At 52.5% G+C, this 21021-nt stretch overlaps 8 protein-coding genes across 8 annotated transcripts; 5 read left to right on the top strand and 3 right to left on the bottom strand.

Moving 5' to 3' along the window:
• Positions 1-129: 129 nt before the first annotated feature.
• On the top strand, positions 130-1781 carry K489DRAFT_316446 (FAD/NAD(P)-binding domain-containing protein; the record flags this gene model as incomplete). Its single annotated transcript, XM_033601164.1, has 3 exons — positions 130-212; positions 290-1147; positions 1211-1781. The coding sequence occupies 3 exons, from the start codon at positions 130-132 to the stop codon at positions 1779-1781; spliced, it is 1512 nt and encodes a 503-aa protein (XP_033461225.1).
• Positions 1782-2036: 255 nt separating this feature from the next.
• Positions 2037-2606, bottom strand: K489DRAFT_176242 (uncharacterized protein). The gene has a single exon (XM_033599413.1). The coding sequence runs from the start codon at positions 2445-2447 to the stop codon at positions 2076-2078; it is 372 nt and encodes a 123-aa protein (XP_033461224.1). The 5' UTR covers positions 2448-2606; the 3' UTR covers positions 2037-2075.
• A 158-nt stretch (positions 2607-2764) lies between these two features.
• K489DRAFT_369097 (uncharacterized protein) lies at positions 2765-4300 on the top strand (the record flags this gene model as incomplete). Its single annotated transcript, XM_033603009.1, has 2 exons — positions 2765-3149; positions 3207-4300. The coding sequence occupies 2 exons, from the start codon at positions 2765-2767 to the stop codon at positions 4298-4300; spliced, it is 1479 nt and encodes a 492-aa protein (XP_033461223.1).
• Positions 4301-5093: 793 nt separating this feature from the next.
• Positions 5094-9813, bottom strand: K489DRAFT_315615 (glycoside hydrolase family 133 protein; the record flags this gene model as incomplete). Its single annotated transcript, XM_033601103.1, has 2 exons — positions 5094-5177; positions 5242-9813. 2 exons carry the CDS (start codon positions 9811-9813, stop codon positions 5094-5096), a joined length of 4656 nt encoding a protein of 1551 aa, XP_033461222.1.
• Positions 9814-12525: 2712 nt separating this feature from the next.
• On the top strand, positions 12526-14322 carry K489DRAFT_378595 (tRNA methyltransferase complex GCD14 subunit). Its single transcript, XM_033604447.1, has one exon. It carries the CDS (start codon positions 12682-12684, stop codon positions 14206-14208), a length of 1527 nt encoding a protein of 508 aa, XP_033461221.1. The 5' UTR covers positions 12526-12681; the 3' UTR covers positions 14209-14322.
• A 944-nt stretch (positions 14323-15266) lies between these two features.
• Positions 15267-16151, top strand: K489DRAFT_408599 (uncharacterized protein; the record flags this gene model as incomplete). Its single annotated transcript, XM_033607493.1, has 1 exon — positions 15267-16151. The coding sequence occupies one exon, from the start codon at positions 15267-15269 to the stop codon at positions 16149-16151; it is 885 nt and encodes a 294-aa protein (XP_033461220.1).
• Positions 16152-16320: 169 nt separating this feature from the next.
• On the bottom strand, positions 16321-17636 carry K489DRAFT_369093 (Zn-dependent exopeptidase; the record flags this gene model as incomplete). The annotated part of the gene is made up of 2 exons (XM_033603008.1): positions 16321-17235; positions 17292-17636. 2 exons carry the CDS (start codon positions 17634-17636, stop codon positions 16321-16323), a joined length of 1260 nt encoding a protein of 419 aa, XP_033461219.1.
• Positions 17637-18785: 1149 nt separating this feature from the next.
• On the top strand, positions 18786-20969 carry K489DRAFT_316703 (Pkinase-domain-containing protein; the record flags this gene model as incomplete). The annotated part of the gene is made up of 3 exons (XM_033601187.1): positions 18786-20346; positions 20551-20739; positions 20785-20969. The coding sequence occupies 3 exons, from the start codon at positions 18786-18788 to the stop codon at positions 20967-20969; spliced, it is 1935 nt and encodes a 644-aa protein (XP_033461218.1).
• Between the last annotated feature and the right edge of the window lie 52 nt (positions 20970-21021).

The following is a 21021-nucleotide window of genomic DNA, read 5'->3' as shown; positions in this document are numbered from 1 at the left end:
GACGTCATCGAATCATCAGAAAACTAGCTGGGTCATTGTCATCAACCGCACCTTCCTTGCCTACATGCCACCTTTGTCGGCGCAGGAAGTTCTGTTGTGAAACGACGTTCGACAGGCTGATCTAGCGAAATGACGTCCGCATCGGCAAGACGGACGACTGCTCAATCCATCTGCATTATCGGTGCTGGTCCGAGTGGTCTTGCAGCGGCGAAGTAAGGCTGGGCTTTGTGGAAGCTTTCGCCGCTCAAGATTGCACGACCATCGCGACTGACAAGACGTATTGTGATAGATATCTTATCGCTGAGGGAAACTCCTCGGAAATCGTGATCTTCGAGCAACGCGACAACGTCGGAGGACTTTGGAATTACACATCAATAGACGAAGACATTCACGCGCTACCACGGATACCTCTCCCGCAGACAGACCCATACTATGTGCCCCATAACAGTGAGCAACAGCATATCATTCCGGGCCAGAAGCCGACTTTCACGACACCCATATATGATGAGCTAGAGACGAATATTCCGTTAGAATTACTAGGTTATTCGGACCAAGGCTGGGCTGAAGAGACCCCTCTATTCCCAGATCATGCAACTGTGCTAAAGTATTTGGAGCGCTATGGTCAAAAAGTACGACACTTGGTCAGGTTCGCGACACAAGTCTTGGACGTCCAGCTCGATGCTGCAGAGAAGTGGACAGTCACCACACAAGCAATCGGTGATATGGCTGGCAACAAGCAGACGATTAAGCAGTCGACAACTTTCGACGCAGTCCTCGTAGCTAATGGTCACTACGACGTGCCCTTTGTTCCAAACACACCAGGTATCACAGAATGGAATGCGGCTTACCCGGGACGCATTTCACATTCCAAGTATTTCCGACAATCAAAGAGTTATTCTGGCCAAAAAGTGGTCGTGGTGGGCAACGCAGCATCTGGCAGCGACATTGGCCGGCACATTGCCAATTACTGTAGCTTACCGCTAATCTTCTCGACACGCTCAGAGAATTATTTCATGCCTGCTGACACTGTTTCTGACCGCTATGACATGCGGCCGGAAATTGTGGCATATGAGATCGCCAACCGGGCCGTTCGATTTGCGGACGGCAGTAGGGTCACCGACGTAGACCGTATACTTTACTGTACAGGGTATGCTTGGACAAATAGCTTGAGTATGTGGGCTCTAGATTGACTGAGCATCGCATTCCACAGGTATTACTACGCATATCCCTTTTTGAAAAGCTTGCAAAAATCTGCCGCGCCTCTCATTGGCGACGGCACGCGCGTGCAAAACCTATATCGACACCTTTTCTACCAGCCAGCACCCACACTTATCTTTCTGGGGCTACCACAAAAAGTCATCCCTTTCACTGTCGCGGAAGTGCAAGGCGCTGTCGTGGCTAAAGTTTTAGCTGGGAAGGTAGAGTTGCCAAGCGAACCAGAAATGCAGGCATGGGAAGCGGATGAGATAGAACAAAGAGGTGATGGTCGCACCTTTCACACACAACCTTTCCCTGACGACGCCAACTATATCAACACGCTACACGATTGGGCATGCTCGTCAGAGGGAGGCAAGCGACCTCCAAGATGGGAGGAGAAACAGTATTGGGTCCGTGAGAGGTTTCCCAAGATCAGGACTGCATTCATTGAATTGGGTAAGGCGCGAACAGACGTACATCGCATGGAAGAGGTCGGATTTGATTTCCTGCAGTGGAAGCTAGAGGCAGAGCAGGCACAGTTGTTAGAGGATGATGTTCCGCATCCAGAGGGCCAGCTTGCTTAGCCATGCTCAGCAGCGAGTCTCCCTTTGAGCTGTCAGGAATGGGTTGGGGGCTTGCGCCATTGATTTTGTTCCTGCCCAAGTGGGCTACATTGTCAAGTTCCTGATTAGGAGGAAAAGAATGTTTGGCGATGCCGTTCGATTTGCAAGATTTCAAGCGTTGCTCAGATGCACAAGCATGATTGAGCTTACCAGATGTCCTAGCAAGCTAAATATTTGCCGCGTACTAAATTTCACCTCTCAGTTCCGACTTGCCAGTACTGAAAAAATGCCATCAACTCGCAACCAGAACGATCGTCATCGGATCGCCGAAGACGGCCGTGACAGAAAGATTGCATGGGCCATTTCACTGCCGTCCACTGCAAACATGATCCCATAATCATAGAGACATTCGACAAGATGACTTCGCCTACGATCAATAGTTGCAAGCGCCAATGCATGTTGAACAAGCGTTACGACGATCAGCTGTTTGGGATGGCAATCAAACCTTCGAATATCAAGCATTCCTCTGCAGGTATCTCCACTAGTCATTTCGTTCATGGCCCATTCGCCGCGACTGCTTTCACGGGTCATGCTTAACCTCTGAGGTGTCGTGGCAAGGATCGGGGAAGACCGGATGGACGCCATCCCAAAGGAGGCGTGACTTCTGAAAAGAGTGTTTGACGACATTTGCCAGTTCGTCACAAGCAAATGAAGAGAACGGAGCTTCTGGTGTGTTTCATGTGGTAGTCCAGCTGCCCGCTCTAGTACTGAAGCTTTCACCTTGTCAGCTGGCAGCCCGGGCAATCAACCTTGCATTCTTCAATCATCATAAACATCATTATGACCCATCCGCTCTTTTTCATTCCTCTCCAAACACTTCAAGGTCTTGTCCTTCACAAATTTACTGTTTCATTCATCGGAGCGCGGTCATTGTTCCTTCTTACCGATCCATTGACGACGTTTGGGCAAGACAGAAGGTGACGTTACAATTTGTCGCAGTCAAGATGTCTGCTCTCGAAGGAGATTGGACAGTAACCAATCCAAGCTCGCCTTCTATCACTACACGCATGACTTCCTGCTCGACATCTGACGACGAGGGCATCGAAAACGTCAACGACAACCGGCGAGACAGCCACGTCCCTCGTTGTCGAGTCACTTCGCCTTCTTGCGATATCGATGGAGACGTACTCATGACGGATATACATCGAAAGCCAAGCATTCGCAATACTTCTCTTCGACACATGGGGCAATCAGCTACAACGAAGCGTAAACACAGCCTTGGAACTGTCAATGTCCAGGCTCGGCCAAGGCCATCACGTTCTCGCGGTCGACATCCGCGCAATTATTTCACCTATCCTGCCGACACATCCGAGGCGACTATGCTCGCTGGTAGTCCCGATCTCATAGATCGCGACAATCTCATCCGACTAGCTGCGTGATACCCAGTCGTGGCTCTGAAGAACGCTATCAATGCTGCACACTCTACTGCACATCCGGGAGGGGTTGTGACACTCGCTGCGCTACAGAAGCGACTGACGCGGGCTATCGATCGTGTCGCGGCGCGTCAAGGACGTCCCAAGGCTGAAGTTCAGCGTACGTTTCATGACGAGCGCAAGAAAAACGGATTGCAGCCAGGCTTCAGGCGTATGTCTGAAATATCAGCTGGTGCGACGCTGAACCTCATGCACCAGGCTGCCTTGGGTCTCCAACAAAACGATGGCTCAGCTGAAATTGATGATGACCTTGTCGACAGCGATGTCGACGAAGACGATGAAAACGCCCCCTCAGCGGTCGATTGCTACGATGAAGAGCAGGATGACAATGAAAGCGGTTCTTCAGACCCACAAGTTCTGAACTGCACCACTCCCGTCCAAACTTCGAGCGTACGGACAACATCTACAAGGCATGTTTCTCCTCATTCAGGGAAAACGCGGCGGTCCCTAAATCACTTCAGCACTCCTGATCTCGAATTACTGGCCCTCAGAACTCCATCTCACAAGCAGACCCAAAGCCTTGTCCGTGAGCCCTTCGCTGATAACAGCTGGCTCAATCTTCCTCCAATCAGTAGCAGTCGTGTCGTTCGAAATTTACCTCCTCTACCACTGATAACGACCAAATCCCCATGGCGTCCTACGGCCACGATCACCAATCCAGTGGCTTCACCTGACTTCTTTTCGCCAAAGTCGTCATTGCTATCGCTACCGTTTTCATTTTCTTCCAACTCATCTTCGTCGGATTCATTCTGTTCCAATGGCACGACTAGCAGCACTGCCACTGACAGCACTTCGTCTTCGTTCACAGCCCTTGTTGTGTCACCGGACGTTCCAACAAAGCGCCAGTCAACCGAGAAAGAGTCCACATTCGCCTATCCCTCAAGCACAGGCTCTCACCTGACCGTCCACCAGCATCGCTTCGAGCAGTTCAATGGCGAGGTACTCGGCGGCAGCAGTGAGGATGGTGATCCTCGCCGCACAGGCTTGTTCCGAAGCTTCGAGTCCGTCCTGCAGCCACCGCGGAATCCAGAACGTTCCGCTTTATGATGGCACCATGAAGTTTCACGCATTGAAAGAGCTGGATCGCCACGCCAACTTGGACGCCGTAGCAACTTGCTGTGTGGCCAGCTATATAATATTGATGTGATTGAAGCGAACGATTCAGACCGTCGGAGCAGTTGCTTGTACAATTGTTTTTCGAAAAGTGTTTTTTTTGTTCGCTCGCTCTGTCGGGCTTCCGGATTGATGTTTCCCGACGTTTGTTTCTTCATTTTGCACAGATTTGCCTCGCCATGTATCCATTCAAGCGGAGGAGCGCTGGTATAGATTATGACAGACCGGCAGGCCGATGTCTGTCTAGTCAACAGCGCACCCACATCTTGGAAAGAACAACACGACAGAGCAGAAGACAATCATCGTATGATGAAGGTCAGATCAGTACGTATTTGCATAGCTAGTTTCCATAATCAGCGAACGAATGAACGCCCGAATTTTCGAACATTATGCTGCAGAAGACTTTGGCACGATGATGTTTGTCGCTGCAGCATATGTGCGTACTAAAACGACACATGAATATGCATCTTGTGCACCGTGATACAAGGGAGACACGATGAGGCCGAACGTTATTTCTTAGATTTGTATTTCAACTAGGACGATAGAGATGGACGTAGGGAAATAACAATAGACTCGAGGGGGATATTCTCCTGCTCTTCAAATAATGTCTTCAATCACCAAAACTTTTCCACCGACCACACCGATGCAACTCGTCATCATGAGCCCACAAATCATTACGTCAACATGAGAACCGTATCAGCATTTTTCTCAAACGATGATTCGATGCTTACTGCGCAGGATCGATCTTGTAGCGACTGGCGTCGTCGTAGAGGTCGATTATGCACCCTGCTGACCACGCCTGAGTCGGACACTAGATGAGAAGTAAAGTCAGCAAATGGAGGTAATTGAAAGAAAGACGAAGGGATGAAACTTACCGAATCACTGCAGAAGGAGCCGTTCTTGTTTGTCAGTTCCGTGAGACCGCGCCACGGCGTATCGCGAATCATCGCCTTGCAGCCATGCAGACGCTGAGTGACCTGCTGGAAGGCCTCCACGCGACCGGCGGGGGTATCCCGGCGCTTGAGATCGAAGTGAAGGAGAGCACGCAGGAAGAACCCAGTGGGCCAGAGCCATTCTGGGCCTGAATGGTAATTGAGGCCGTGAGCGATGTGGTAGTTGTCACTGTCATCGCTGTTGATGTAATCCGGGTAGTACTCCATGTCACCGGGGTCCAGGGTGGCCATGCCTGTGGGACCTCGGAGATGCTTGTCCACGAGAGCGAGCGCACCAAGAGCATGGGCGGGATCAAAGAGCTCTGGTGCGACGACCATGGCAATGGGGAAGTTGGGGCGGAGTTGGTAGTCGCGGTACTCTTTCTTGCAACGGTGCACGTCCTTGTACACACCATGACGGTTGACGACTTTCGGGTTCACGTCGTACTGAGGCCATTGTGACTCGTCGGTAGGAACGTAATAATGGTGCTCGAAGCTGTCTTTGATTTTCGCCGCCCATGCGCCATATGTGATGAGCTTTCCTGCGCTGGTGGTCACTCCGTCGTACTTGAACTTGCCGGCCGACTTGAGAGTGTCTACCCAGTGCAGGGCACTGTACAGTAGACCAGTTATCTCTACTGGTGCACCATCACGAGAGGTACCTGGGTGACCCTTGTTGCCAGCCTTGGCAGAGTCGCCCATCTTGTCCATCCAGGTTCCGCAGTTCCATTCGTTGCCGCCATAGATGATTCCATTGGACCAGTCAACCTCGATGTCGATGTTGAATCCTTCAGACTTCATCTGACTGTCAAGGTCAGGACCAGCGTTATACTCGCGGAAGTGCATGCCAGATGCATGGCGTTGCAGACACTCCTGAATGACGTCCTCGACGCTACTGCTCTCCGAATATGCACGCTTGTCGTCCCACGCAAACCAGTCATCCTTGTAGGGAAGAAATCGACGGCGGACGCGCTCTTGAAGGAATCCATCGCCATGCGGGGCCAACTTGACGTAGTCTTGAATGTTCTGCAAGAAGAACCACACAGAGTCACGACTGTTGTACCGAGGCAACTTTCCGGAGTTGACCAGGTTCGGGATCATACCATGCTTGACGAGACTGGCAAAGCAGAGGAGATGTTCCTTGGCCTCGTCGTAGCGTCCGGTGCAAGTCAGTAGACCTCGCATAGCAATCATGGTGTCACGACCCCAGACACGAGCCCAATCCTGTGCAAAGTGCGGCAGACCCGCGGCGAGCGATGGGTCAAGCTTGTCGGGCCACAGCTTGGCATTCTCCATATAACCTTGAACTTGGCAAGACACCATGGCAAGCTCCTTGAGGAAACGCTGGCCATTCTGGATCGTCGGATGCATTTGCTCGATGGCACACTCCTCAGCCGCCTTGTGAGCAGTGCCGATGACCAACGCAAAGCAACGCGGTAATAAAAAGCTCGGAACAGGGCGGATAGCGTCGAAACGTTGCTTCAACCAATCGGCCGGACCGGCAAGATGTTTGTAAATGTCACGTTGAGCAAGCTTCTCAAGCCGGCCGACGATGTAGTCGAACGACCACTGACCCTCGCGAAGGTGATTGCAGATTGCGTGGCCTAGATTGTTCTCTTGCACAACGTCACGCAAGACGGACTGCCAACCTTGGAGACCACAATATACCAGATTTCCTATGCCTGGAATGGAGTATGTCCCGTCAGCACCGTTGGACAAAGCTCGCTCTTCCGAGTCTGCGCGGTAGAGAATAGCATTTATGTCGTTGAGATTGCAGTCCTTGAATGCTTCCCGTGCACCAGATGTGAGGAACTTATCGAGTCCCTCGCTGTGCTCGGCACCAGGGATCCATGTCTCGAAGATAGCGATGGAGCCGGGCGGGAAGTGGCTAGGTACGGTGATGACAGCGTTGTCGCCACGCTGCTCAACGTTCACGCCCCGCAAGTCTTTGGTACTGCTGGGAACTCCGCGGAGAACTTTGTCGTTGATAGCTGCTTTCTTCGCAGCCTCGCTCTGATCGCATTCCAAAGCCCAGGCGCCCAGAAGCTTTGCTTTCGTACCCGTGAGTGTCTGGGGACCAAATCCACCGTTGCCGTTGCCATAGCCAGGATAGGCTGTATGAGCAATCAGGAAGTAGCCCTTCCGAGACTTCGGGTGCATGCGGTGGACTGTAATGTACTCGTTGTCGTGGTGTACAAACGATTCATCGTAGCCGTCTTTGCCCATGATGGTGTGAAGCTGGTTCATAAGTCGCTTAACGCCTCCAATTCCCTCGCTGGGACCTATGCGTAAGCTTTGACCTTCCTTGAGGTCGCTGTACGGCGAGGTGTAGGGCCGTGTCTCATGGACAAGCTCAATCAACTGTGGGTACAGCTCGTCCATTCCAAAGACTGATCCCGATGCCGATGCACACATGGCGACCAAAGCCGACGTGGGAAGAGTATCGCGACCGTCGCGTCGCTGAACGGGTGTCTCGTTGTCGTGTGTGCAATCCATCAACAACGCGTGTATCTTGGAAGGAACAATCTTGTGTACGATTTCCCGACCTTGGGGCAGCTGTCCATTGGCCGTGCCATTGACTGGAGCCTGCTTGTCCGCGCCAGAGATATCGTCAACCTCGAAGCTCCCGATAGGGCGCCCACTGTTGACATGTACCAGCTTGGACATCTCAGCTGTCGACCAACACTGCATCGCCTCTCGAATGAGAAAGCTGATGCCCAGCTTTTGACAGTACAAGAAGTCCATCTTCTCATCACCACTAAACAGCTCAGCGGCGACGACCAAATTTGGCTGGACGTGGCGAGCAGCGTCGAGCATGTGCGATGCGACGTGCAAAGGCGTGGAATGGCAGTTGTCAATGCGAAAGCCATGGAAATATTTGGCCATCAATTGGGTGTACTCAGTCATAAATTTCCAGAGAAAGGGACTGTCTTCGGGCTTGCTACCGTAGCGGAGCTTGACGCAGTCACCCCAAACGATGAGTTCTCGGCGAAGATAGACCTTTGACTTCGGACCGGCATTGTCGCGCATGACGTCTGCTGCCCACACCCAGCCGTTGTTTGCCAAAGCCAGAGCGTCAGGATGGTGCTTCTCGGTCGTCTCATTTACCGGTAGGCGCGTGAAGTATGTCTCGATGAGCGGGTTTTGAATGGTGATATCGCCGATTTTGGGCCCATTCTCTTCCAGTCGCATGTATTTCGTACGATTGAAGATTTGCTCCATGATGACAGTCAAATCTGCATCGTACTCCTTGTACCATTCCAAATTGACCTCATTCAGGAGTTGGTGCATGGCACTGTATGCGGTCCGCTCGTCTGCGCTGCTGTTCACCTGCTTGTTGTATGTGCCGAACAGCTTCTTGAGGATGGCCGCTGCCCGCTCTGGGGCCACCTTCCGTCGATATCGCTCGCCCATGCGATCGGTACCAGGACAGCAATGGTTGCGGATCCAATCTGCCTTGTCCTTCAACGATGCGTTGGCAATATCGTCTGGAACTTCGCCGTCGAAATCGACCTTGTTCTCCAACCATGCAGCCACGGTCAGCTGGGTATCCTTATCTGCGTCCAAGACGTAGAATTCCCAGAGCTTCAGAGGTGCGATGACATGAACTTTGATGCCGTCCATGATTTTGAGAAGATCGCCGGTTCCAGTCAGATGTGTCGGCAGGCCGAATGAAGCGAGCTTAGACGAGAACTGGAGCAAGGCACTGTCAAGCTCATACGCTGCTTGAAGATGCGGTGCCGTCTCAATGTTGTAGCCAGCTTCAGGGTGCTCTTCAAGCCATTTGCTGTTGTTGGCTGTGTGGTTCCACACAACGTCCGTCAGACTAAGAAGGCCGTAGTGTTGTTCCATATTCTTGACCAACTCTTCAATATCCGTGGCTCCGCGGGGGAAAATTGTCTTATCGAAAGTGTGCTGATCGTAAATCGAATAAGGCGAATTGCTGTCACCACGCATCATGAGTGGTGTGAAATGCACCATGTTGTAGCCTCGCTCGCTAATGCCGTGTAAATGGCGATTGAAGTCTGCTGGAAACTTGCCCATGAACTTGGACAGCACCGAGATGATGGAAATGGCATCAAGCGGCAAGTGTGAATTGTCGAGCCGCAGGTTAGGCGAAACGTCGATGTAGTGACTGGGCGTGCGAGTTGGCTTGGGCACTTCCGATGTCCCAGTCGTGAAAGGCGGCAAGGGCGTGTATGAGCAGTAGAACTCGAAAGCTCCAGCAAGGTAGACAGGCACATCGATCTTTATGTTCTCATTGAAGGTAGGCTTGAGCTTGTACTCTGTGAATTTGGCACGATCAAAGGATTCGCCCTTCTTTGGCAGATTCACCCATAGACTGCCGTCTCTGCAAATCGAGCTGGTGCCCTCGATTTCGAACCGAATGGAGTAATGAGGTTTGGTGGGTGGTGCAAGGTAGATATATGAGGTGTCGCCGTGTAGATTCGGGGAACCGTCATCCTTGAGTGGCAGGTGGTAGATGGTCGTGTTGGAAACCTGTGGAGGAGACATGGCGAACGGATGGCGAAGGCCTGAGAAGCGCCTAACTGTCCTAGAAGAAATGGGCCTGAATCGTGCGTACAGGCGATATGTAGGAAAGCAATACGTAGGTGAGTGATGGGTGTGAGTGCTGGTAATTTCGTCACGCAACACTGAGAAACGATGGTGTATTTCGTGGAGATGCTGTGGTCACGCTGACAGATCGCAGAGCTGCGAAGGGTATGTAGAAGGTCAATGATCAGAACTTCGTGATCTGATCCTGTCAGAAGGTAGAAAGTTCAGCAGGACGACGTGCGCGCGGGTGAGAATGATGAATCGAGGAGTCGCAATTGACGCAGTGCGTTGCTATGCGACAATGGGTTCTTGAAATGTCTCTGTCCTTCGAAGTCGGGTCAAGATAGAGACAAGAGCCGACCACGAGAGGAACGTTGAGAAGACCGGAGCGAGCGATGGTCTGTGAGAGATTTGTAGAGGAAGAGCAGAAGAAGAAAGGAAGGAAGCAGCAAAGACGACGATGAAACGGAAAGATATGAAAATAGACCGGCAGGAGGAAGGCGGCAGTAGACTCAATGGCAGTGATGATGGAGGTATATCATCGTCATTCCTTCGTCTCCACGTCTGCACCTATCTCCTGCCTCCTGCACTCACTCCAGGCGTCTACCTACCTACCTGGGTATGATAGTACACATTTGATCAAGGCGCCGGCCTAGTGCATTGTATCTAGTTGGAGCTCAGCGGTGTACTGACGAGTTGGATGGAGTGGAGCGATCGCGATAAGTCCAAGTCATGCAAAAAAGGCAAACCCAACCAAAGCGAGACATGACGGAGGAGCTCCGAGCTTTCGGTGCTGGTTTCATCAAAGACATACGGTAGCAGCAGTAAAAATGCTGAGGCCCAGCCGGCCAACCCATTTTCAGATCTCACGCACGGTATCTGTTCATGCATGCCCAGCGAAGGCGGGCACGCGCCTTTTACAGCCCACTTCTGTATGACGGCACTCGATTTTTGACCGTACGTAGGTAGGTAATGTCGTCTCCGCCGAGATTCGCGTATGAATGTGGCCAACACATCGACCAACCACGAGAATGTTTTCCAAAACATCATTATGCTTCTATTGTGCTGCTCATGTCACACGTCCTCCTGTCCTCTCGGGTCCGCTGGACTTTCGACGGTATTTAGTCCTTTTGTACGGTGTAGCCGGACGGAAGTCTGGTCGTTCAGTATCGCAAGATGTTTCAGCAGGATTGGTCGGGATTGGACGAGATTCTGGCCCAGGCGACATGGACATGCGACCTTCTTTGACGCAGGTTGCAGGCGCTTGCAAGACAGAGCCATCGGCTTATTAATCCCTTTACCACCTATGAACACAAATCGTGGTGGGAAAGTGTGAAAACGATTGCGCATTGACGATGACCGCCACACGCGTAACACCCGGGTACTCTGGGACGACGCGGAAGAAGGTCTTTCATGCATACGCGTCATTCGTTAAGATCACGATGCAGCATACCTAGGTATGCATCGCCGAAAACGAAGCCAAGCCGGGCTTCGGGGAAGCTCTGTCGCCAACACTCCATGTATAGTCGGAGCTCTCCACAGCAAGAGGGAAAAAAGGACTCGGCGAGAAATAAGCAAGCTCCGACTCCAGCATATCCCGCATTCTAGCTTGTGTTGAGAGCGCTCATGGATGCACATACACTGCGGCTCTACTTTCCTTGGTACATATCCGCCAAGGTACTGTACCTGGCCGCATGCACCGCGGGGATGGGCTGACCGCTGTTGCTAGGCGGGCGTCGCTCAAAGGTGGCTCGCAAATGTTCTCCGTTGTTTTAGCGGACAGGAACAAGGCACGATCATCGCCGATCGTCAGTTGCCTTCACGTGTCGAATGATACATGTCTACCCAGGAATGAAATGACATTCGCGCTGGAGAAAATGTACTGTGATCTCGCCATGGTCCGCGAGCGCTGAGGACCTTGAGATGCTTGTCGTAGCCCACTACACGTACCTGCACTTTGCGAAAATGTTCTAGCAACCCTCAGCCGCGTCTGACGGCCTGAAGGGCACTTTGTGAACGCTTCGCGCTGCTCCGCCTGGAGTCCACATAGATAATACCATGTTCAGGGGATCGATTGATGAGGGACGTTATGGTCGGGTCGTGGTAAGTCTCTGTCCTACAGGTGGCGATTGAATGCTTCCGAGGCTCGTCGATAAGTTTTCGTCGGTTGTTTACTGCTAGGCTAGTACACTTTTTCACATGACATCATGATGATCACCAACGAACTCAAAGGCACCGGCCTTGTTTGGATTTTGCAGGACTATGGCACGTGCCAATGATAATGGCTCAGTCAATCCTCCGAACGCTAACAATCATCGTGGTCGAGGCAGTTAGCCTCATGTAGAACGATGGTTAGGATGGTATTTTACCAAGGCGCAGGATACGCTCTAATAATTTACCAGATTGGTCTGATTTCCGTTCTTCGATTTGAATCAAGGAAAGGAATGCCAGCGTACTTGTTGGGGAGGATCAATACTCAAGGGCTCGTTTCCATCGAAATTCCCCTCTTCCAATGGCAGCCTTATCGATAAGATTTCGGCCGATGGATTGCCGCCCGTGACACTTGCAGTGAGGCTCAGGGCAGAAATTTTGGATCGAAGCTCAGTCCAGCGGAGCGAGATAGGGTAACGAATGTAGTACTGTCCTGCATTATTGTAATGACATTGTCCCATTTGGCCCAGACGTGAAGCCCAGTCATATTTCGCTCGTCTGACCCGCCAGTACCGCCGCCTCGAGCTGCGTGTGAGTTCAGCTCAGTGTAGCTGTGGTACAGCTGCTTGTGTGTCGCGTGATAACAGTTCAGGCCGGTGCAGTGACTTTGGGACCATGTCTTCCTCACCTTTCTTCCATCCGCCGCCCACCGCCCTGTCAGATTCGCTAGCGATCCTCTACCTCAAGCGCGATAGTCTACTACCTTTGACTCTCCGATCGACTGCAGATGATGGCTACGCTGAAGGCGCTGTAACGAACACCCGTTTCGGCAGCTTCCCGCATACTACCTTGATTGACACGCCATGGGGAAGTCAGATCCGTGCTAGCAAGGTCGACACTGGCACTCGGGGTCGAAAGGGAAAACAGCAGACATCATCCTCATTGCAGTCGACGGACGCTGTACCCAGGACCACGAAGGGATCGAATGTGTCTGAAGCCGTGCCCGCTGAGGAATCCACCAAAAAGCGGAAACAGGATGAACAAACCCGCGTAGCAGTAGACGTCCCAGCCAAGAAGCCCAAGACATCTCAAACGCAGAGCCGCGAACAGGGCCCGCACCAGAGCACGATCGTGCCCAGAGAGGCAGGCTCGGGATTTGTGCACATCCTACCTCCGACTCCCGAAGCGTGGACGGCATCTCTTGACCATCGCACGCAAGTCGTCTACACGCCCGACTACAGCTACGTCCTTCAGCGACTAAGAGTGCGACCGGGCGATTCCATGATTGAAGCTGGGGCTGGTAGCGGCAGTTTCACCCATGCAGCAGCGAGAGCAGTCTTCAATGGGTACCCCGAGGACCCATCTCAAAATTCTGGTCATGACAAGAAACGTGGGCAAATTTACAGCTATGAGTTCCACGAGCCTCGTGTCGAGATTCTTCAGAAAGAGCTTATCGAGCATGGCTTGGAAAAAGTGGTCACGTTGACCCATCGCGACGTATGTGATGCAGGCTTTGCCCGTGAGCAAACCCCTGCTCCCGGTGTGACCGCCATCTTCCTGGATCTTCCGGCGCCCTGGCTGGCCTTGAAGCACCTCGCTCGAGAGACGCCGAACACTCCGCTGGACCCGACACAGCCGGTGCACATCTGCACATTTTCGCCTTGCATTGAGCAGGTAATGGCCACAGTTTCTGCACTCAGACGAGCCGGCTGGCTCGGTATATCAATGGTAGAAGTTCAAAATCGACGGATAGATGTACGACGCGAACGTGTCGGGCTCAAAGAAGAGGGACTCCGAGGAGTGAATGCAAATGCAGGAAGTGTTGATGAAGCGATAGCGCGCCTACGGGAGGTGGACGCCAAGCTCGCGACTCATCATCGGAACAGCCGGGAGCCTGGCTGGTCAGATGAAACCCACGCAACCGCGAAGAGCGACGCGGCCGCAGATCAAACGAATACACCAAAGGTCTCCAGCAAGCAGCAGCGCCTCGAAAGGAACAAGCGCGAGGCAGAAGAGCGAAAATTGTACAAGGAGGGCAATGTCGTCCATCGAACCGAACCTGAGGTGAGGACGCACACGAGCTATTTGGTATTTGCCGTTCTACCGCGAGCATGGTCAGAGGAGGATGAAGCAAGGTGCGTTTCACAATGGGGCAGCAGTGCGACCGCATCTGGTGCAAAAAAGAGCTTGAATCAAGTGTAGAGACATGAACATGTGGACCTAGGGTGCCCCTGTTGCAGGCTAGATTTGTACGATAGCAATCACTGGAAGGTGAAATTTTTGCACGAGCATCATGACTATTAGCACGGAAACGCATTGTTTAACATTTCTCTATTCGTGAGAACCTCTTCGAACGCGATCATGAAACGCGACCGTGCTGAAGCCTTGTTACAGACCGCATGGAGTGTGCGTGGCCATCGGGCAATTACACGTGCAAAACATTGTCCTCGTCCAGCCTGTTGTCGCTATGAAGTTTAACGAATCGTTTCCAGTAGACAATAGTGAGAATGGAGTTGCACGTCCGCAGAGAGAGAGAGACGTAAATACCAGCCAATGAGCGGCGGGCGGTTATACGCGCCCAAGAAGAAATGAAACCTCACGCCCTTGCCGCCCGGCTTTCTTACAACCTCTTGTGTGCGACGATACAACGGATCTAGTTTCTTTTGGGCTTCGTGGTACATTTGAATGTCAGTTGAATACCTGACAGGCCTTGGTCCGTGAGTATTACGATTGGCTCTCGTGACACGATTTTACCTCCAGCACTTTTGTCTTGCGGTCTGTGTCGCCGCGTGTATCCACGCGCAATATGACCTGGCGCTACGATAATGCTCTGCAGTACATTCCCGACACACACACACATACCTTGGTAGTGAGGAGAGATGAGGACTGTAGACTTTGGCCACGCGACCGAGATTAGTACGCAGGAGAGCATTATCTTGGACGTGTGCGTTCATTGCACTTTTTGACACTATTCTTCTGAGCAAGATACATGAACGGTTTGTCCTTCTTTCTTTTGTACACAATCGTTTTCTGCTTGGGAGTTTGGATCGCAAAGGCGCTGGACGTCGTGCCTCACATTGTGTTTGAATATTGCTTGCTTTCATTACTGTTTCGACAATCGTTTCATTTCGTTTTATTACATTATTCTCAGCAGCACGGATTCGCGGTGATTCTGGTAATCTACCGCACGAAGAGGAACGACGAAACGAATCACAACGATAATCGAAAACACGAGTACGACTATCATCTTATTCGGAATCATGTCCTTCAAAAAGACTTTTGAGAAGCGCCTCAATCGCAACATGCAACAGGACAGTGAGGTTGGCGAGAGCTCTAGCAGCAAGATCGATGACATGGACATCAAGACCCAGCCAGGACCTGCAGATGATGCGGATGACTACGATCTCAACATGAAGAAGGATGCCCCGCCTCGGTTCTCTACACTCTTTGGTCCAGCTCCCCCCATCGTCCAATCGGTGCCGACTCCTAGCCCACGGCGTGAATACTTTCCACCACCGCAGCGGAAGTCTGGCATCTGGATGCCATGGTCTCTATTCATCATTCTTGCCGTAATGCTGTTCTTGGAGAGCACTGTGTTGTTCACGTACACTGTAATTGGTCTGTACAACAATACACCATCACGGCTCCTGGCTCTGGCCGGTCAAGGCATCGGAGGATCGATGCCCTACGGCATGTGTGAACCACTCAAGGCAACGTCTCCACAGCCCGCTGCTGTGAACTTTGCGCCCAACTTCGTCATGCCACAAGCAGCGCCAGCATCATCCATTACTGTCACTGTGACTTTGACAACGACGGCATCAGCGACCACACCCACCACTAGCACATCAACCACGACATCTACTACGAGCGCCAGTCCCACCACTTCAAGCAAGAGTGACGCTGGTGTGCTCACAGTCACAGCACCTGTTCACATAGTGACCGAGACACAGACGTTTGGGCCAACGACGACAGGCACGCCGTCGTTGGCGACCTCAACGGCCACGGGCACTACCACTACGCCGAACTCCGGAACGGTGCAGGCGGGAGTCTTCTTACCACCTATTGTGCTGGGTACGACCAGCACGGCGAAGACGGACGCAACGACGTTCCTTCCACCTATCGCGGCCACTACATCATCTGCATAAGGGGTTCATGTCGCGAGAGAATCTTTCTGGCAGTCGGGGCATTCATATAGTTAGATAATTGATCTTATATATGATACGGCAATCCATCAAATGAAGCTGGTTAAGATCGCATACATATATCTTCTTCAATAAATTGTGACTATCATTATTCTCAACCGCATGAATCGTATCAATTCGCCTCATTTTCCAAAGCGAAAAGTAAGATCCGCTCATAACCTTCGACTGAATCAAATAGTTCCTTTTCGGTGAGAGCCTCGTGATCGCTGTGGGCGACGAAGATGGTCCCAGGTCCGTACAGGTATCGCCTCTGGCCTTCGCGGCTGACCTTCCAATTGGGTACATCAGTGCCATAATTTACCGGGATCACATCGAATCCGGGAACGTCGTGTTCCAGATCGACTGGACCGTATGCTGAATCTGATGCGGCGATCTCGACGACATCCTCTGGGCGAAGGTGTTCTCTTGATTCGTCACATCCCTCGGGACCGGAGAGGAAAGGCCTCACGGCGCGATGGACCGTCTTCGTGATGGACGCGAGGACCTCCTTCGGCGTACCGGCAGCGATCCGCACGACGATTTCCGCCAGTGCGGATTCGGCCACAACGTTGCCGGCCACGCCGCCAGAGATCTTGCCGATGTTGAGTGTGGTCTTGCCGTATTTGTCACTCTGCGGGAGATCATCACCGAGAGTGCGGATGGGTGCCAGCGCGGCGACGAGGACCTCATTGGCACTGCGGCCGAGCCAAGGGTAGCCGCTGTGTGCAGCACGGCCTTTGGCATGGATCGTGACATGCATGACTCCTTTGTGGCCTGAGACGAGCTTGCGCTCGGTCGGTTCGCCGAAGATGATGGAGTGCGGGCGCAGGCCGAGGCTGTTGGCGGCCTTCATTCCATCGCCGCCCGTCTCCTCGCCGATCACGTACAGAACGGCAACGTCGTCGGCATTGATCTTCGAGGCGGCAAGGAGATTGTTTACCGCGATGACTTGAGCTGCGACACTACCCTTTGCATCGACCGAGCCACGGCCGGAAATAGTATTGTTGTCGGCGAATTTCTCAAATTTGTACGGGATGAAGGGCGGGACCTTTCAAATGGTGATCAGTGACCAATTGAACTATCGCACCCAATTGATTGACTTACAGTATCAATGTGACTACTCAGAAGGACTTTGACGTCTCGCTGAGAGCCTGGCCATGCAAGGACATTGAACCGCACAGGGTCTTTCGACAAATACTGCTTCTGCACGGTGTAGCCTTGCGACTGAAGGCTGGCGGCCAGCCACTCCCCGACCGCCTGCTCGTTCCCTGTGATGGACTCGATCTCGACAAGACCTTTGTGAAAGCCGATCAAATCGTGCGTCAGGGAGAGCTTGTTGGCCGACACGGATCGGTCGATGGCATTGAGCGGCCGCTGCTCTACGAACTGACGAGCGGAGCAAAGGGTGGATACTAGTGCGACCACCGACGCCAATGCTTGAATGTGCATCTTGTCGCAGTGTTTGAGGAGTGAGTGGGTGACAATAGTAGTTTCCTACGAGTCACCAACACAGGCGCCACAGAAGCACACAGGTCGGATAGAGCTAAAGTAGAGCTCACTAAATAGGCATGGGATGATATGATGTAGTGTGAGGCGAGGATTCCCGTGCGCCGTGGTTTTTAGAGTGTTTCATCATGGTCCAGCACGAGCATCTCAGGCAGAAATTCATGCAGGTCCCGGCGGGCAAGGGTGTCAAGGCGTCATTCGTGGCCCTGTCAGCCAATGAATTTGGGTAGCAACCAGCCCGCCATTCAGGCGCCATCAACAACAAACACATGGCGCAAATCGACCCAATGTTCCACATGGACATCAAGCACCCGCAGCGCAAAATCTGTTGATGAAACATGAGGTCTGCGAAGAGGGCCTCACAGCCAATCGATATAGTATTTGTTGACAGCCCTGTACCTACCTAAGGACTTGTTGTAAAGGCACGAGATGCAGTACGCAGGGAGAGTACGCCAGCGCATCCCATTCAATGCCTCGTCGCCCGTCAATCCCCGCTCGTTTCCAGGGACTTCAGCTGGGGTAACAATTTCGCAATAGCGATCACACCGCACATGCCCACCTTCCTCGTTACTTGTTACTTGCTGTCAATGCGACATACAACATACTAGGTACCATCTCAAGAGTCTACTGCAGGACCGAGGAGTGCTCCACCAAGGCTCATTAACGATTGGATAGAACAATAAATAAACCCATGCTTTGGACTCTCTGTCGTGCACTACCTTTTACCTCCGGACAACCCAGCGTCTCTAGTATAACACATTCAATACTTGCACCACTGCCCTCGTGGACATCTCTGATCGGCATCACTTAACAATCCTTCTCTGGTCAACTACTACCCTGCTTGACGGTTGGAGAGCATGTCGACCGCGCATTTGGATCTTGCAAACATTCACCTTCATCAATAAAGAGCACCTCTTCGACCTTGCAGTGCCCGGCGCAACCCAACATCCTCTGCTCAGTACCACCTGCCACGTTGCGACACCTTGTCAACGGCCACCACATTCAGCTCGAACTTAACTGTAATCGATCTTCGTCGAAGCACGCGATCACTAATCACGATAACTGCGGGAGTCGCCGGCCAAGTCGCCAACCATGGCGAGCACGTCCAACATCGACCCGGAGACGATATACACCAGACAAGCATGCATAGGAGGGGGGAGCTTCGGACAGGTCTACAAGGGTGTCGATAAGCGCACGGGTCAGTCGGTTGCCATCAAAGTTATTGACGTGGAGAATGCCGACGACGAAGTGGACGACATCATCCAGGAGATATCCATACTCTCTGGTCTCAATTCACCCTACGTTACCAAGTATTATGGCTCATATCTCAAAGGCTCAGATTTATGGATCACCATGGAGTACTGCTCAGGAGGGAGTTGTGGGGATCTGCTGAAGCCTGGTTTAATCCCAGAGGATTATATCTGCATCATCGTGCGCGAGCTGCTCATGGGCCTCGAATATCTTCACAACGACGGGAAGCTTCACAGGGATATCAAAGCGGCCAATATACTGTTGGGTGCCAATGGGCAGGTCAAGCTGGCAGACTTTGGAGTCTCAGGACAGCTCACGGCAACCATGACAAAGAAGAACACATTTGTCGGGACACCGTTTTGGATGGCGCCGGAAGTGATCAAACAATCCGGATACGATCACAAAGCCGACATATGGTCTTTGGGAATCACTGCGCTGGAATTGGCCCTTGGAGAGCCGCCATACAGCGACATTCATCCCATGAAAGTGCTGTTCTTGATTCCCAAAAACCCTGCTCCGGTTCTAGAGGGAAATTTCAGCAAGGACTTCAAAGATTTCGTGCACAAGTGCTTACGGAAAGAGCCTCGCGAAAGACCGAGCGCGCGTGAACTCCTCAAGCATCCGTGGGTACGAAAGGCAAAGCGAACAGCCTATTTGACCGAGTTGATCGAGAGACATGAGCGATGGCAAGCGTCACATGCCGAGGAGCACGATGCTGGCCATGACAATTCACACGAAAGACGTGCAGATTCACCAAATCGAGACGGCGAGGACGAAGATCTTTGGGACTTCGGCACAGTCCGACCGGCAGGTCGGCGCGCAAACAATGGAATGGGCGAACTTCGCGCGTTGAACGACTCTGGTATGAATGCCAGGAGTTCTCAGATGCCCGCGTCGGCGATCAAGAGCAACGATTCCAACAAGGAGAATGACCACAGTTCAGGGAGTGTTTCACCTGACAAGGGTACTATCCGTGGATCGATGATGCCACCGCCACCCAAAATACCCTCACCCACCAAAAAGTCAGCACCACTTCTGCCATCTGCTGTTGCGGCCAATGTACCTCTCCCAATATCACCAGTTCGGAAGCCAGTCCAGGCAATAGCGACTCCATCTACACCTCCGACCTCCAAACAAATACAGCGCCAAAGCCTTGCAGTCTCCAATAACTCTCCAAACCCGCCATCGACGCCACAGGATGCACGCTTCTTGAACGATGACTTCCTGCAACAGTCCATAGCTAGCGACATGTCTCGTTATATGAAAGGATTGGCTCTCGACGATGGTCCACGCATCGAAGTTCCAAAGCTGCAACCAATGTCATCGCAGCCGGCTGCCACGATCCTGCCACCGCCTCCAAACCCATCGACCGCCGTCCCTTCACCTCCTTTATCACAAGCAAGTACTACAGGTTCGGAATACGAAGCGCTCATCCACTCGTTCCCAGACGTGAAGTCACCGGTGATATCCTCTGCAACGCCTAGGGCCAGTGCATCGGCCGAAACCGCACACACAGAGCAGCAAAGGTCCATGATGCCTAACGTTCCGAGTTTAGGGCAAGCAGGGCAGACTACTGCCATCGCGTCAACCGCGCAGCAAGCGCAAGCAGGATCTCTACAACCACAGACTCTGCCGCAGAGGCCGCGCGAGCCCGAAGCACAGCAGATTACTGCACTCAATTCCGTCATTATTCCCGCCTTGGAAGCCGCGCTCCACCGAAGAAGCTACCAACTTGCACTACTACAAAAGCAGCAGCAGCAGCAAGCTCAGCTAGCCAGCGGCGCCAGCGGCGCCAGTCATGCCCCGCAACGCCACGATCTCACGGCACCGCTTTCTGAAGAGCTCCTGCTGAAGCGACAGACGCACGAGCAGATTCGAAAATGTATGAGCAAAGTAGTACGACTGTTCAAGGAGATCGATCATTGGGACACACAGTCACCTGTCGGCATGGGCGACGGCGTCAGTGGGTTACTGGAGGGGTTCCTCGAGGAGGTGTTGTGTCGGGTTGAGGCAGAGGATGCTTGACAGAGGCGAGGAGATCTTTCCTATGCCCATCGTTTGGGAAAGGGCCAATCCA

Source organism: Dissoconium aciculare (assembly GCF_010015565.1).
Source record: "Dissoconium aciculare CBS 342.82 unplaced genomic scaffold K489scaffold_4, whole genome shotgun sequence".
Classification (NCBI taxonomy): domain Eukaryota; kingdom Fungi; phylum Ascomycota; class Dothideomycetes; order Mycosphaerellales; family Dissoconiaceae; genus Dissoconium; species Dissoconium aciculare.
Note: the sequence above shows the minus strand (reverse complement) of the source record. Positions and strands in the feature narration are given on the sequence as shown.

What these genes read in the sequence shown, in the direction of transcription:
- K489DRAFT_176242 (XM_033599413.1), bottom strand. Translation starts at nt 2,447, where the DNA reads ATGTCGTCAAACACTCTTTTCAGAAGTCACGCCTCCTTTGGGATGGCG.
- K489DRAFT_378595 (XM_033604447.1), top strand. Translation starts at nt 12,682, where the DNA reads ATGTCTTCCTCACCTTTCTTCCATCCGCCGCCCACCGCCCTGTCAGAT.